The 16,926-nt window shown below is 44.9% G+C and overlaps 2 protein-coding genes across 9 annotated transcripts; one reads left to right on the forward strand and one right to left on the reverse strand.

Annotated features, from left to right (window-relative positions):
* Positions 1–408: 408 nt before the first annotated feature.
* Positions 409–7,777, reverse strand: LOC113588039 (metal cation symporter ZIP8). 2 transcript variants are annotated; one of them, XM_081710836.1, is made up of 8 exons: positions 7,194–7,777; positions 6,719–6,881; positions 5,530–5,699; positions 5,117–5,239; positions 4,508–4,678; positions 3,540–3,747; positions 2,765–2,949; positions 409–1,493 (listed from the first exon to the last, which is right to left on the reverse strand). In XM_081710836.1, the coding sequence occupies exons 1-8, from the start codon at positions 7,413–7,415 to the stop codon at positions 1,344–1,346; spliced, it is 1,392 nt and encodes a 463-aa protein (XP_081566962.1). In that variant the 5' UTR covers positions 7,416–7,777; the 3' UTR covers positions 409–1,343. The 2 variants fall into 2 exon arrangements, with proteins under 2 accessions (XP_081566962.1, XP_026882860.2); XM_027027059.3 differs by having other exon boundaries at positions 4,529–4,678; positions 7,194–7,776.
* Positions 7,778–8,434: 657 nt separating this feature from the next.
* On the forward strand, positions 8,435–16,848 carry abhd18 (abhydrolase domain containing 18). Of its 7 annotated transcripts, XM_081710837.1 has the most exons (14): positions 8,435–8,637; positions 9,425–9,533; positions 10,914–10,998; positions 11,295–11,395; positions 11,497–11,572; positions 11,664–11,748; positions 11,894–11,921; positions 12,096–12,234; positions 12,672–12,761; positions 13,130–13,231; positions 13,894–14,176; positions 14,388–14,550; positions 14,906–14,996; positions 16,716–16,848. In XM_081710837.1, the coding sequence occupies exons 2-13, from the start codon at positions 9,442–9,444 to the stop codon at positions 14,958–14,960; spliced, it is 1,299 nt and encodes a 432-aa protein (XP_081566963.1). In that variant the 5' UTR covers positions 8,435–8,637; positions 9,425–9,441; the 3' UTR covers positions 14,961–14,996; positions 16,716–16,848. The 7 variants fall into 7 exon arrangements, with proteins under 7 accessions (XP_081566963.1, XP_026882864.2, XP_081566965.1 ...); XM_027027063.2 differs by lacking the exon at positions 16,716–16,848 and having other exon boundaries at positions 14,906–15,527; XM_081710839.1 differs by lacking the exon at positions 16,716–16,848 and having other exon boundaries at positions 8,435–8,559; positions 14,906–15,527.
* The last annotated feature ends 78 nt before the right edge of the window (positions 16,849–16,926 follow it).

The following is a 16,926-nucleotide window of genomic DNA, read 5'->3' on the forward strand; positions in this document are numbered from 1 at the left end:
GAAGCCACTTGACCTTTTATAAATTGGCACGGTGTTGGTCTGCGTGGATGAAACGCGTCAGCGGAACTGTTTGGGTAGAAGAGTGGGATTTGAAAGAGGGGATGAGAGGTGTAGAGGGAGGAATGAAACCAGAACCGGGCTTTTCCACAGAGGACATAGCGCTCACCCGAACTCTCAGGACCTCGGCGAGACCCACGCGCTCTCCGTGCCGCCCTCCGTGTAGTAAATCTAATCTGTGGGACTGATCTGAGCTCAGTGTAAAAAGGTAGCTTCTCCTGTGTTAATCCCTCAGTGGATATTGCAGTGCCGTGCTGTTCTAGGTCTTCAGAGCTTCTGTGCCTCCCCATCACGTTGCTCAACCAGTTCTGTCCTTAACTTAGAATATTTACTGATGTGACAATGTTTTGGTTTTTGATTTTTTTTATTATTATTTTTTTTTTTTTACTGAAATGTATGATTAATGTTCTGAGAACTATAATATACAGTAGAAGTATATTTTCGAAAGGTTTTTAATTTTAACTGCAAAGAATATTGCACTGACTGTACTGAACAATATTCTGTGCTAAATGAATGTTAAACAATAAATGTATAGATATCAGATGTATAAGAAAAGTATGTCCTCAGCAGAAAGAAAATATAAATTTGGACATTTTGATACAGCACTGAGTGTTCTGTCTCCTGTAGTTCTTTGATTGGCTACTCATGATTGATTGGCTACCACTTTGATTGGCTACTCATACCAACTGTGTTCTCCTGATTGGCTGTTCATAGTGACTGATCCTCTGTCCAGGTGCTGCTATTGGCCAATTCGGTCATTCTGAATTCCCAGCCCCACTAACTACACAAGCATAGACACTGCCTGTTAAACTCTGTGTTTTAGGCAGGATAATTTTGTAAACCGGCTACAACTCTGTACCAAGATATTAAACTGCCTACTCAATTGCCAAGTATAATCTTATCCAAATCAGACTAGTCAATTATCATCTTGTTACCAAATTATTACAAATCAGTTTGTTACCAGATTATTACAAATTAACAGATTATTTTTAGGTCATTATGTTGATAGTTCATCGTTAATTGCTTGTAATTTATTTTCCATAGTGATATATAAAAAAGAAACATACATAAAATGCTTAGACAACTTCTACGTGTTTTAAAAAATGTTAATCTGTGAGAGTGTTAGTTCCTGATCGGTTTTAGCATATCTTTGAAAATATTACCAGTCTCGGTTTCACACCGTTTACTGTTTTTTGGCGGCTATGTTGGCTCGTTAATGGCTAAGGCGCGCAGTGTTGCATCGCGGAGCGGGACAGGCACTTAGCGGTGTGGAAGGAGGGAACCGCTCAGCCCAGGCTGATGTCCCCAGCAAACATGGTTATGAGGAAGATGACGAGAAATCCTGTCAGGAGGCCAGTGTTCTGGATGACAAAAAACATAACGTCCGTCTTCGTGCTCCGTGGCTGCTCTTTGGCAATGCCGTTCATCTCGGGGAACTGAGGGAAAAAAGAGAGAGAGATGGAAAGGCATCACAGCTCAGAGTGCTGGCCTGGGATCAGTGGTTGCCTTTTATGTTCCGTAGAACATCATTCTATGGACAAAGAGAAGCTGACTCGAGTACAGCACTGTTACGACCTTTAATGATGCCGAGATGTTCGATGGCTCAGACTTCTTATCCTGTCCAAGTCCTGAATTTCTTTGCTTTAGTCCATTGCCGAGGACTAACCCAGTGCCTTCAGCACTAAAGAACAAGCCTGAATAAAGTGATAAATTAAGATTTTGGCCAGAAAGGGCTGCACGGATTAGTACAGGAGCCCTGTCAGTCGCACGTGCTCAAAACAGCTGACTCGAAGGTTTCCAACTGAGCAGAGAAATTAGATCATTTAACAGTAATAAGTTACTGCCGCAGTTGCAATATCTTATCTCTGCCTCCTTTTAATGTCTCCTGTTTTAGCGGAAACGAAGGAAGCAATAACTGCTAATGAGGTCCTAAATGCGTGCGGGATCACATGCTCCTGCAGCTGCCCGGGTCATTGCTGGCCCCACAGGTGACAGAAAGCTTTGGGCGCGCCTGCTCCGCCAGACCCAAGTTAATCAGCAGCGCAGGCCACGTCACAGGGTGCTCACCAGTTGAAGTTACATTCATGACATGATGGTGTCATGCCGAGGCCCAGTGTCATTTCCCGTCACCCTAGCACCCTTTTCAGAGCCTTTCGCTGGACTGCAAGCAGGGTTTGTGTTTCCCAGGCCCGAGTCTGGCAGCGTTAGTGCAGTGGGAACGTTTTCCACACCATAAACCTCTGCTCTGGCACTGCCGGTCAAACAGAAACATTAGCACTGCCACGGCAACCCTGAGGTGCTCCCCAGAGGACACACCCCTGGAAGTGACATCAGCGACACGCCGATGATTAAATATCCATAGCGAGAGCAGAGAGCACAACACATACATGGTCTTAAAGTAGCAGGAGACAAAAGGCATCAGTGAGTGTGTTCGCGGAGGACATGTTTTCAGCAGGCTGTCCACAGAGACTCGATAGATTCTCATGTGCCCTTGATCACTTTGCCAAGTTAACAGTCATGATAAGAAAATAAAAAAATAATTGCAATCTGACACAAGTGTGACGGCCGCGTGAGATGCAAGGTAAGCTGTTAAGCACGTGGAACGGTGCCCGTGACGTCAGATCAGACCAACACAGCCTTGACACAAGACTTTGTGTTTCTATTCTACACAACCTCTTGTATTTGGATGCGGATGTGGGTTTCTTACCATATCGGCCAGCGCGATGTAGAGGAACATGCCGCCGGCAAAGGCGAAGATGAGGTTGGGCGCGAACGCGCTCCCCAAGAGCACCCCGAGCACCAGTCCCAAGTAGCAGGACATGGCCGACAACAGGTTGAAGAAAGCCGCCTGTGGTACGCTCAGGCCCGCGTTGAGCAGGATCACGAAGTCGCCTGCAGGGGGAGACCACACACCCCACACGCACGATCACAAATGGACTCGCCTGCTCCCCCATGTGCAGAGACGAAGCGAGACCCCCTCATTTACACCACCTGTGTTCTCTCTTCCTCTGTCACGCTCTTTCTCTTACTCTTTGTTTTCTCTTTATCATTCCTTTGTCTTGCCTTCCCAAAAAGCTATTCAGTGCATTTTATTGTATATTTAGTAAAATAAGTCTGGTAAGTTTCCTCTCCCCATGGCAGACAAATATTTATAAGCACAACTACATATGACAATCATGCTTCTTTATATTCTGTTAAAAATACCAGCATTTCCGACATTACTTATTGTTGGGAATGACAGGAGCTTTAGCCAAGTGAAGCACAGAACAGATTATCAAAAACAAGCATAGGAGGCGATCTGACCCCTGACCTCTGACCCTGCAGTAGGCCACAGAGTGAGGCAGAGTGTTTGTTTGGAGAATGCTCCAGGACAGTGGAGCAGAGGGCCCCACTCACTAGAAAGAGTAATGTGAAGAGCACATTCATGCTAGTTATACTCGTGAGACGATCTCATCAGCATCATCATCATACTCGTCTCTCACCAAGCTCATGAGGGAACTCCTCGCAGACGATAGCTAAGGACGTGCTGAAGCCGGTGAGGACAGACATGGTGAAGGACGCTCCGATGGCCAGGCCGTCGATGAAGTTGTGCACGGCGTCGCTTAGTGTGATCATCCACGCCACCGTCTTCACGCCGGACAGCTGATGGACTGCCAGGCACCGGCACAGGCTGCGGTGGGACGCCATCACCTGGAGAGCACGACCGCCATGAGAGGACAGAGAAGATGGAGTGGGCTACCACATTTTAAGCACTGCTCCCAACACGCACACACTCCACCACACGTTTCATTTCAATGTCCTGTTTCTTAGTTGGGTGTAATTCCACACTTAAGTGTGTGGAACTCCACGGTGGGAGTAGTATTATATTCCATTATAACCAAATATGATATACTGAGCCGATTATAATGTCATACTTTGGTAAATCTAAAATCCTTGCTATTATTAACACTTGCTATTTTGTCATATTCGAGCATTAGTAGCATGTACGATTGGACACGTGTAGTGTTAGAGGCCCTGGGTGACATTGCCACATACTGTTCATGAAGCAGGAAGCGAGACCAGGCTGCGCTGGCAAACAGCTGTAACAACCCAAGGCAAATACAGCTGAGTGTCTCACTGCGACCGGACCAGAGGAAACGCCGACCCCCACATGCACACGCCTGAATGCATCTCAGCTCTCACCTCAGGCAGACCTCCTTCACTTCTCTTCAGTACTGCTTTTCCCCCACTGTTCAGATACAGACTTTTCAGCCTCACTGTATTAGCAGAGCCTTTTGCTGAAACATGGCTGTACCAACAGTGGTGACGCTACGCTAAACGTTGCAGTGCATCGTGTCTCATGTCCTGCAGCGTAACAGTCAACTACCCACTCTTTCACTTGACAAGCAGGTCAGACCACCTGTACCCACCATGCACTCCAGGTGTGCAATTGGTCTAAACCTGCTGATACCTGCTGGGACTCAGGCGATACCTGCTGGGACTCGGGCGACACCCGCTCTTCGGCAGGATCTGACGTCGTGCTGGTCTTGTCGCTGTGCGCCGTGCTGAAGCTGGTGACGGCGATCACGGTGCCCCCGTTCTGCTGGGGAACCGCCGCAGGGCTGAACTGACTGTGGCCGTGCTGGAACGCAAAACGGAGGGCGAAAGGTGTAAAGAGGTGCATCAGGAAAAGACACGAGTTGACCGTGAACGCACAGAGGCGACCAAACAGCGGCATGAGCTAGCACTGAGCTGCAATCACTGTGAACCAGTGAGTGCCACTGAACATGATCTGGGCAATTAACCTTAATGCAAGGAACCTGTTGAGTGAAATCAGGCTAACACATACCCAGCTTTTGATAAGTAGAGAAGGGTGTCAAACTCCAGCCCTGGTTTACAGCAAAGCAGATGTTTTTTTTAATCCTTTATTTAACACACCTTCCAGTTATGATGTTTAAAGAAAGTTCTCCGTCATACTCCTGAGGCTGTAACCATCTAGTGTGTGCATCTCAGCTCTATATTAGTTCTCAGCACACCTGACCCAGGTGACCTGCCCTGCCTCAGGTGTGGGGGATCTCACCTCATGATCTGTCTTCAGAACCATCTGCAGAATCTTCTCCATGAAGAAAAGCAGGTAGAAACCCCCGAAGATCCCAACCGCTTTCTGGATGTAGTTGTCCAATTTCGGGTCAAACCCCAGAGCCTACCAACATATACAGACATTTGTGCGGTACAATATACTGAGAGCATACCACCTCATCAGGTTCAAAAAAGACCTTCAGAACAACTTCATGCAACTTCATACTAATCTATAGGGCTTTTAGCAATCCCATGTCTGAGGAACCGCAGACCTTCAGTCAGACATAGCCTCTGCTTCAACAACGGACCTCACTTACAGACATACGCTGATGCCAGTGTGTGCAGATAGTGAGGCCCAGCAGTTTTCAGCTGAAATCACTTCATGTGGAACACCCTGCCAGAGACCCCACCTACCTCAGGTATGAGCTGCAGCACAGCGTTGGAGAACAACGTCCCGATCGCCAGGCCGATGAAGTACGTGAGCACTTTGGGAAAGTAGGCTTTCTTAGTGAAGGGGATAAGGAGAAGACCCAGGAGGGAGAACAGGTTGATGATTGTAACGGCCAGGAAGCCATATCCCCATACTGTTGGCAAAGTGAGATGACATGCTTAAGACATCAGGCCAGAGAGCTGAGTCCTCATTCTCCTCTGTGCTGTCTTGGTAAAAAAAAAAAAAAAGGTGCTACAAATGCGGTCAATGGAACCCAGCCACACATCCACAAGCTAAGATGTATACTTGCATTACAGCTTAAGAAATGTGCTTAGTGTTTTTAGGAAATTCTTAGAAACCTCTAAGGCAACAAGCTTGCACAAAGATGCAAAATTTCAATGTGATCAATAAATATTTGCATGTTATAGCAAATTTACAGAAATATTATGTGAAGTACAAAATATTAACATGATTCACAAGCATACCTGCTAACCACTGAAGAAAAATAGGAGATAAGACATAATTAAGGACATTATAATGAACAAAAGAAGCTTAAACCTCTTACATGCATTTTTTAAAATGTAATACGCATTACTTGTAACTACCCAAAGCTCTGATTATAGCACCAACTAATGTCGGCAACACATGACCTTCCTAGTTACAGCTGTTAATGAACTCATTCAACTCCCGGTGCTTTCCAGGTACAGAAGATGAAGTCTAAAGTGTACTGTTTCAGAGCAAGGTGTCCGGAGCCACTGTATCCTGCCGCTATCTTATCAAATTATAGTTCAGCCTGTATTAGAAGGGAACTGCCGTAAGAGATTCCGTAAGAGAACGGTTATAGAGGGGTGCCGGGTGATGGAACAAGGTCCATGTTTGAACCTCTCCTAAGTTGGCCAATACACGCTCGCAAGCTGTCGAGGGCCCAATAGCTGCATTAGGCTACAGATGATGAAACCTTGCTATGGGTTTGTCTAAAGATCTGCTGTAAAACGCTAATGCAATCCAGAGAAAACGATCCAAATTGTTAACCACTTTCAAAGTAACACATTAGATGTGAATGCGGCTCGGAATCGGAATTTAACGTTAATCTGCAACAAGGCACAAGTCAGTTTTAGGTTGGTCTTTAATCATTCGCACGGTTATTAACACCGTGGCGAGCTGCTAACGCACCGTGCGGCTCGATGTGGCTGAGTCGCGCGGCCGACACCCGAGAGCAGGGGGGCAGCAGCAGCTGGTTTAGCAGGGCAGGGCACACGGTCTCCAGGTGGGCCTTGTCCAGGTGTGTGACGTTGCCGAGCCCGTAGAGCGCGAGGAGTTCCTCCGCAGACAAGCACTGTCCAGCCACGGCGCGAGACAGAGGGGGTTAATTACAACAGGGAAACCAGTCCATCCTCCACAATACAGAGAAGAAGATGCATTACAGTGTGTTAACTGAACGCCTTTTTAAAATGGTTTGCGGGACTTCTTAATAAAGTTAAATCATGCTTTCTATACTCGTAGTTTTACATTTCCCAGTGGAAGTTTCTTAAGCGACCAAAACCTGAAGAAAGCATAAATTGTTTTGATCGCACGAATGAAATTGCGGATTTAGGATTTAGGTATAAATGGTCGTCTTTCCAAGCCTCTTAAAAGCAAAGTTGTTCACCTGAGCATGGACGGACTCCTTTTCCAGAGCTGTAGGATTTTCTTGAACAATTCTTTTCAGTAAAACCCTAATTGCACTGTGGTCGATTAAACCGTTTTCGCCGTAAACCGCTAGAATGTCCTCCAAGAAAGCGCTCTCCTGTGGGTTAGCGCTAACGTATGGCGTAGCGCACACTAAAACCCCAACAAAAATACCTATAAACGACCATCGAAAATGACTCATGGTTGTCCGTCTCTGTCGCAATCTTCCAATATACACTAAAAACCGCTGAGATTTTTGAGTGCGTCTTCAGGCGACTGTCAAACTCTGTATGGAACAGAAACGATGATTATATACGGATACTATCGACGGTGATAATCTCATTTTAAAAAAAATAAGATGACAGCTATCAGAAAAAGTTAATTATCTCGTAGATAACTGTAGTGAGTTCCACACAACCCTAGCCTCTAGCCACTGTCGCGCCTCCGGTTGTTAACCTACACAATTTCCTTGTTATAACCGCGATAAGGAAAATTACCGACGTTATTTCCATATCATAATCCTGTCGAACTGCACTGAACAGAGAAGCCTACCCAGGCTGTCATAAGACTTAAGATACATACATAATACATGTTAAACCTAACAACATCGATTGTGTCATTATATTTAGGTTTCTTATAGACCTATAGAACGTATAGGTCTACAGAACCTACGACACGTGGTCGTTTACTTTAATTTGTCCGCTTTTTTAACCTTATTGTTACTTTTTATTTATGAAACATAATTGAAGACATATTAGTTCTCAAATACTGAAGGCTAGTAAAGGAATCTAATAGCATCTACCGCCCCCTAGTGTTGAAAATAAAAAAGAGGCGCTAGCCTGCCTGCTGTGGTGTGGTGTGGGATAGAAGTAAGACTGACCTTTGACAGTAAATAGTGCATGAGCCTAGGTAGAAAAAGAAAAGGCTATAAATATATATGTAATTCATAAAATATTATCAAAATATGCTTTGTATTACTTTTAGCTGTTAATACAAAAATAAAATGTAACCATTAATCTTCGACATGTCGTTAGCTTAAAAACCGCAATTAATTGATAACCTATATAAAATAAAACGTGGCGTCTGTCCGTGATTTCCAGGTGGCCAGCTTGTCCCCATCGCAGTCTAGTATTCGGGAGGTTTTAACTCCAATAGCGCCACCTACTGTTGCACACAAGCTCAACAAGCACCGCCGAAGAAGAAGAAGAAGAAGAATGAGAAGGGACAGGCGGCACTTCCGGGACGGCGTTTCATTGAACGTTGGGGTGGCGGTAGGCTCTCAACTAGAGTTCGCCCTTTGCGATGAGAAGTAAACACTACGCCTCAAAGTTCCGCTTTACTTCGAGGTATAGGATTTGTTTTTAGACAAAACGTGTTTCCTGTCCGCGGCTGTATTGTTTTGCGCTTCTGTTCAAGATCCTGTGGTAAGTTCTTAGTACACATAAATGTAAGTCTACGTCGGCCCGTGACAGTAATGTTTGTTTAAAGTCTGTTTAGCGGGCGTGCTATCTTGGCCGCCTGCCCTAGGAGCGTTGTTTTTACCATTTCGGACAAATGTGACAAAGCCATCGTTTTAGTTTAGTGGAGTCTGATTTTCTAACTCTTTGTCAGTTAAGTGTCAGTTAAGTCTTCCTCTGTCGCCCTCCACGAGCACGTGACATTAGAATAGAAAGGTTCAGTAGCTATTGCTCTTGCATCGTATACGTGCTCCACGTCTTAAGTGTACTCAGCGATTATGGCCACGACCTATGATTATGTATGTATATATACAAACAGATAGATAAATAGGAAATAAATAAATGAGTGAAGTGCACAAGGTTTCCAGAGAAATAGTTAAGGTGTTAGTTAAGGTAACTAACTATAGTTAAGGTAACTGATCATCAAGCATTCTCTTCGTTAAGATTACATCTTTTACAAGTAATATAGTACACAACTCCTGCAGTAATGCATGAGGAGGAATTGGTGATATTCGATCCTTTACTGCTTTATTATTATGTTGGTTGTGTTAATGTATCTAGAGAGGTTGCCGGCTACGGTATTGGTTAATATGAATTATTATTGAATGGTGATAGTTATTTTGAGAGTGTGAGTGTGAGTGATATACGATTTCAAGTCATTTTTGTGTGCCGCTACTGACTGAGTTGCATGTTAAACATTGACTAAGTACTCAGGGAAATGCTTTTCTACTGACTGTGGTTTTGTTCCCTGTAGATGACGGGTCCTTGCCAATGGGTGTGAGCCGACTCGATGTACTCTACAGAAAGCTCCTCCTCACTAAGCTCTTCATGCAGGGCTGGGGGAAGCCGGAGGACCTGAAAAGGCACGCGGTTTCTGCACCGACCGCCAACACGCGTCCCACAAGTCAGGCTTCACAGTGACAGGGCTGTTTCTGGGTCAGCCTTTATCTTTCCTGACCTAATGCATAGCCTGCTGTGTACTGTCAGTTCGAGCCCCTATACACTGTGAGGATAATTACGAGGAAACCACATTGGACTGGGTCGCTTATTTTGAGATCTGTATGGGCCCAGGGATCATGATGAGGGGGAGAGTGAAACAGTTATCGGTGTCTGGTTTCTCAGTCATGAGTTGGTTTGTCATCGTGTCAGAATGATTTGCTTTTCTGCTGTTCTGGGAACAGGCTGCGATTAACGCTCTCTGGTTAACATTTGCACTGCTACACTCTTTTTCATAGTGTGTTCTGTTGATCAGAGATGAAGAGCATGCTACATTTGCCTTCGTGCCAGTGGCGTTATTGTAGAGAAAGACCAAAGCCACATAAAATGACACACAATATATCCATCTTAATCAGCACCAAAATTATTGAACCTTGAGGATTGTATTTGAACTCTGAGGGCAAAGGGCCAAAAAACATAATCGATTATGTACATCATGTGTAAGTTGTATTTATTTACATCACATGTACATTATGTTTCAAAGAAAAGTGATGGGGGGGGGGGGGGGACTCAAGTCATGGAAATGTTTTGGATCACATCAAAGTGCACTTACACTGCTGGAGAAATCTCACTCAGGACACCTAATCAACTTTTTCTTTCTTTTTTTAAAAGAGTAACTATAAAAATTCTCATACCCCAATATAGTCTTAAAATAACATCTCAAGTATAGTGAAAAGATCTTTAAATTATATATATGGTGCATAACTGCTAAGATCACAGACATGGCCCTATGTCATAGTATGTAACATGAGAAAACTACTGAGAAGGGAATCTTGGCTTTCTGTAATGATGCCACACATTTAAAATGTATCACACAGCTTTCCTTTGTAGCAAAAATAATGTGTAGTGTCCTAAAATCAAGTGTGGAATCTGTGGTTTGGAAGTTAAAACATTCTGCTGTGGTGGTATAGGAGGATAACAGCCCCCTACCAGGTCCAGTAGCTCTCTGAGCAGTATTTCACCTTTATATCATCCTGGCCTTTCTCACTAACCATGAATATCATCTCCCATCCAAATCGGGTGGGAATTGTGAGTTAAGCAGGCAGTTTAACACCTGTGCTACGACACCTGTTTTATATGTATACAATTAATCTCTGCAAATGGAAATCAAATTAATTTTAGCCGCTTTCTGTGTCATTTTGAGTCATTTGTTCCCGTTTTTGACAGCAGGACAGTTTTCTTCTTTTATACGATGGGTCACAGTTTGTGTTTCTCTTTTCTTTTTTTTCTTTTTTTTTGACCCACAGAATATTTGAGTTCCGGAAGCTCATAGGAGACAGAGAGAAGTGTAAGCACCTGGTACCACGAGACTATCCGGTGGTTATTGACAAGGTCAGATCCATCGTGCTAAGTGGGCTTTATCATCAGAGCCTGGACTCAGGCCCGTATGACTGAGGGTGGGGAAGTGCGCTGACTAGAATGCACTTCAACTTTTTAATTATTGACATGACAAGGTCAAGGAAGTGCCTACATGTATAACTGGTTAATGTCTAATAAATGCTGTAAAATTGCAAAGCACATTACTCTCTCCTTAATAGACATAAGCTCTGAAATGGACTGCTCTCATGGATACTTGGGGAAGTCCATGGTTGTGTTTTGTCTTAAACTTGACTCGCTGGATTTTGCAGGTGGAGGAACAGTCAGACTGCAGAATTCACAATGGACATTTCATATCTCCACTGGCTCAGCTCGTGCCAGGCATCCTGCCAACAGAGTCCGTCAAGGCCAGGTAAGCTGAGTAGTCCGACATCAAGAACCAGGTCTGCGCTCTAGGAGAAACTTTTTTTAGAACGTGCTGGATATAGGTTCCATAATCCGCATCCCTTGCAGCTTTCAGTTTATAGTGCCCAAACGATGGCGGAAGCACAGACCGGTGTGTATCCACTTAGCCGGAACGGGAGATCACGTAAGTGCGCTGGGCCGGCCTGCTTTGCTGCAACCCTCTGCTCCGTCCCCGGGGTCATGGCTCAAGCGTTTCTGGCCTCTTGTGTTTGCAGTTTTTCTGGAGGAGGCGAACCCTCATGGCCAGGCCCATGATCAAAGAGACGGGAATGGCCTCGCTGCTGCTGGAGAACCCTTATTATATCCTCTAAACGCCATTTTGTGTGCGCGTGTGTGTGCGTGTGTGCGCGCGCGCGTGTGTGCGCGTGAGCATCTGTGCACGCACTGCTTCTAGTGAAGCTCATTTCTGATGAAGGGCTGCACTTTTCTTAACTCTTAATGGCACATGGATGCCGAAAGCCTAAAGACCAAGTGTGAGTGTTTTAACCTTTTAAACTTTTATCCTTACCAGCATGAAATGTGCCCTGTTGACATTCGCTTTTTTACACATATGTGCCCAGGCTTGGCTTTGCTGGGATTTGCTTGTTTAATCAGTCGGTACTGGTGTGGTGTTCTTGATGTGTGGTGTCGCTCCACGTGTGCTGAAGGCGTTCCAGTCTGAAAAACGTGTCGGACCTCTTCGTGATGGGTGGCGCGCTCGTCCTGGAGTCCGCAGCTCTACTTCACTGGCTGGAGAGGGAGGGCTACTGGCCACTGGGCATGACTGGCATCTCTATGGGAGGCCATGTAGGTCCTACTTACAGCCTGCTTGATGCACTGATATGTACCCATGGTATCAAAATGTTGTGATTCATATACTTTATACGTCAGTATCGTTCAATGTTATTACAACAGAGAAATAAACCATCGGGGTTGATGCAAGGAAACAGGCCTCTAGTTACAGTTGATTCCATTTTGGTTAGTAAAGTCTATACTAGTCTGATTTAGTGATGCTATTCCACTGAAGAAGTCTTACATTTTACAAAATTTAATTTGTTTACTTTATTCAAGCCTCATTGTCCAAATCTTATAGTGTTAGTTCTACATGCATAGACAGACAATTCTTAACATGTTCATGGTAAAATTAACATAGAGGGCAGATTCTTTAACTGAACGGATTTTGTCATTATAAAAAAGTTGTTACGTTCACTGTCTTCAATGTCATCGCCGTGTCTTCCAACCAGATGGCGTCTTTAGCTGTGACAAACTGGCCCAAGCCAATTCCTCTGATTCCCTGTCTCTCCTGGAGTACTGCTTCCAGTGTTTTTACCACAGTAAGATTTCACGACTCTCCGCTATCGTACGTTTTAGTTGCCCGTTATGTTTGAGCTCGACGGATACTTCATTTTGATGTCTGTGTTGCGTTTCAAAGTGCTTCAAATCCTACAGATTGGCGATGCAGTTTCAAACTTGTGCCACTAGATGTCACTCATATATCGTACATTAGGTGTCTGTCAAAAGGAAATTTAGCCAACTCTGCTCATAGGTTCCAGAAAGTAAAACAGTTGCTTTTCTGATTGTAGAGTGAGTGTTGTGATGAACGCCCTCTCTGGCAGTTAGATGATTGTAAGCCGCTCTTGGGACCTGGGGCGCTGCCCAGGATCTGACTGTGTGTGAGCCCTCCCACTTTCCCCTACTGCAGGGGGTTTTAAGTAAAGCTGTAAACTGGAGAGAGCTTCAGAAGCAGTATGCTGCACAAACAGTGTATGAAGAGGAGATCGTCCACATGCTGGAGTATTGTGGGGTAAGGGGATTATTCACACTGTAATACTGCAAGGTGAAGGGAATATTCATACAATATTGTGGAGGCAGGGAAATTATCCCCATGTAGGAGTATTGTGGGGTAACAGGATTTTTGACACTGGTGTGTTGCAGGCCAAAGGAATTTTGTTTATTTCATTTTTGTTGTAACGGGATTATTCTCGGTGAAGTATTGCGGGATTATCCTGGAGCATTCCAGGATAATGAGAGTGACGAGAGAATCCACATGATTGTGGAATAAAGTGTCAATGCTATTATGCGAACTTAAAAGTGATTGGCATGTGCCTTAAAAAGCATGATATAACATTTATGTCTGCAGCTTTTCACAATTCAGTGCACATGGCAGATTCTCTGTAATATAAATAACCGATGTTGTTAAAGGTAATAGATAAGATTTTCAATGATGTTTTGGAAACATGCAAATAGTCCAAAATTGGTGTTTTTAAGAAGTAAAAAAAAATATGTTTCTGTCGATTTCCAGTTGTGTGAAAAGCTTAATAAGGAATTTTGTTGAAGGCACAGCATTTGAAGGCTCTACTATTGACCAGCTCAAAAATAAGCAAGCAAACAGAAAAGGCTTCTCTGTTTAGAACATCCCTAATCAAAACGTGCATCACATTCTCTCCGGGCCATTATTCCATCCAGACAGACTCATTCCGCATGGGCCAGGATTTGGTGCGCGACGCCCCAGGCAGCTTGGACCGCCTCTCGGACCTGACCCTGACCCTTGGACAGAGCGGGCCTGCGCGAGTGCGGCTGGGCCTACGCAGCAGGGTCAGTGGGGGACAGAGTAGCCATGGCGACGTGGAGCACGTGTTGTCCGCTGCGGGCACCGCCAGCGCCAAGGGTGCCAGGTCCTTGCAACGGGAGTCTCTGAGCTTCATGAAGGGGGTCATGGATGAATGCACGCACATCGCCAACTTCTCAGGTGGGCAGCACTGTCGGGGATGCATGTGTTTTGAGAGCTGGCTTTCTTTGTCTGTTAATTGCCTGTTCTGGAAGCAGTGCCATGTCTGTAATTCAGTCTATCTGTCTATCCTTCCGTCTGATTGGACACTGACTGTCTGTCTGCTTCTCTGCCTGATGCTCTGCATGTCTCTCTGCCCAACTCTCTGTCTGATGCTGTCTTTGCACCACAGTGCCGGTGGATCCCAGCCTGATCATCATCGTGCAGGCCAAAGAGGACGCATACGTCCCTCGCGCCGGCGTGCGCAGCCTACAGGAGATCTGGCCCGGCTGTGAGGTGCGCTACCTGGACGGAGGACACATCAGCGCCTACCTGTTCAAGCAAGCTCTCTTTAGGTCAGCTGCCATTTATTCTGACACCCTGCTCTACAGGGTGCTCTGAGGCACAGCCATCATTAGCACCGTTAGTAGTGTGGTGTGGTTGTTATCCTTGATTTGCATGGTTTTCTTGGCAATATAGTATGAATATCAGAAGTGCCAAACTGCTGTTAATCGTTTGTTAACGAGAAGACTGGTTGCCTCAGGTTTAAATGTCTTCTAATAAATAATGCAAATAGTGCAGGTGTGGTTCAGTGTCACTGATTTTTAGATTTGCAAAAAGTTCCAAACAGAATGTGTGCAAATTGAAATTGGAAAGTAACACACTTTCTGGTGTTTTTTTATTTTATTTTTTTTGTTCTGTCATATGCAGGAAAGCCATTTATGATGCCTTCAGCCGGTTCCTTCAGAAGTACCCTGCACTGTAGCCACAGGCCCTCCAACACTGACCATCAGTGAGACAGGTGCCAATCTGAGTCAGTCACAGGAGCAAAGAAACTTGAATGTAACGTCTAACGCACCACAACTCTCAGGGGACTGCATAACTGAAAGCATGTCCTGTAGTGCTGCTAAAGACGGTAGGGGAGGGTTGTCTTTACACAAAAACAGAGAGGTTTATAGACATTTACGCACCAGATTGTACGGTACAACCTCTTGGTATGGCAGCTGCAAACTACCACGGCCCTTTCTTACTGAAACGTATTTCACCTTCACTCACACCATCAATCAAAAAAAGGATAATGAGGTTCATGACGCCTTTAATGTACTTAATACTTTTTTGGAACCATGCGCTTTCATGTATTACAGAAACTCAACAAATCACTGCCAAATCTGCGGTAGCGTGGACATGCCGCGTTAGTCATAGCATAGATGGTACAGTAAGGCTTCTTTAATCCAGTGTGGACCTAAAACATCCTCGACTTAGTCTCAGCCTTATCCCTAATCACTTCGTGTCTGTTCCAACGCTAAAATAAAAAGGATATTTCTGAGACTTACCTTGATTGATGTTTGCTTTTATAATAACAAAACTGAAAGCAATCCGTTACTTCAGAACCGTGATAATGGCAGCCGGTCAAAGACGCCCTCAGACTTGTAAAATTAGAAAACTTATAATTTTCACTTTTTTCACGCAGTACGTTTTCCCCGTGTTTACTAAATAGTGCGCAGAATACAATTAATTAAATCAGCTACTTTTATACGGACTGCAGTTGTTGACTACAGAGGTCCAGAGGAGACGTCTCGGCGATCCGTATCGCGCGCAGAGCGGGTGCTTGCACGTTGTGCGGCAGCGTCTCTGCTTCACCGTACGCATGGACGGCGCATTTTCGCGTTTGCTCTTCTTCAGCGTTTCCCACTCAGCTCTCGGAGGGCTTTATAATTAACCAATGAACTGAGTCATGTATGGAAAGGTAGTGAAAACACGAATGTATTTTCGTCAGGGCTACTGTACTTAAGCGATCTGCGCGCCTCCCCGCGGAGTCGCCGTGAACGGCTGGAAACCCAGACCGCCTGCCCACCCGCAGACAGCAGCGGTCTCGGATGTCGCTGTGCGTCCGCGGGCATGGCCTTCAGTGCACGCAGTGTGCCCGTGCTCTCTAGTTACCGCACGTTTCACACACTGCGTCCGTGAAATGAAACCCAAAGCTGTCAGATGACGTTACACCCCCGAGGGCCTCCCATGTGCTCCAGGGACGTTTCATTTGCCTAACCCTCTGATCTGCCAGCTTCTGTGATCTAGTGGTTTTACTCGTATTCGAAGCATGTCTATTTAATAGCTTTATTCATTTTAATTCGGTCATATGTTCATATACTTTGTATACAAGTTTTACAGTTTTGTCGTTTATTTTTATCTATAGTTTCTTTAATAATGTAAATATACACGATATACAGATCGTATACGTATGAGACCTGTGGTAAAAGTGAAATTAAAACACCCTTCTAAAAGCTGAACGTCACTTCTCTTATGCTATTCTTTAGTTTGGGTCATTTCTGGAATTCTGCGCTGTTAAATCTGGACTCTGATTTATCACACACGTTGTCCTTGTTTTTATGGAAATTCTGCCCAAATGCATCCGCGTGTTGGGTATTTTAATTTTCCCACATTCGGTTAGGTAACCCTGGTTTCACTTCGATGTTTCGATGTATGGTTTCACCTCTACCTTACCTGTGCATTTTGCCCACAGTTAACATGGTGTCCGCAGCCCTCGCCGCGCGCTACTGAAGCCATTTGCCCTCACTACGTTTGAACCTTGACCTCGCGCGAGCGTGCCAACCCTCCGCCATATTGACTGTTGTCTTGCCTTGAGAAGATAAGAGACCGTTTGTGGTGTTCGGCAAAAAAAAAAAAAACCAAAAAAAAAAAACCCCGAAACTCTTTCTACCGAACCTGCAAAC

This window comes from Electrophorus electricus, chromosome 3 (assembly GCF_041902795.1).
Source record: "Electrophorus electricus isolate QZ-2024a chromosome 3, ASM4190279v1, whole genome shotgun sequence".
NCBI classification, from domain to species: Eukaryota; Metazoa; Chordata; class Actinopteri; order Gymnotiformes; family Gymnotidae; genus Electrophorus; species Electrophorus electricus.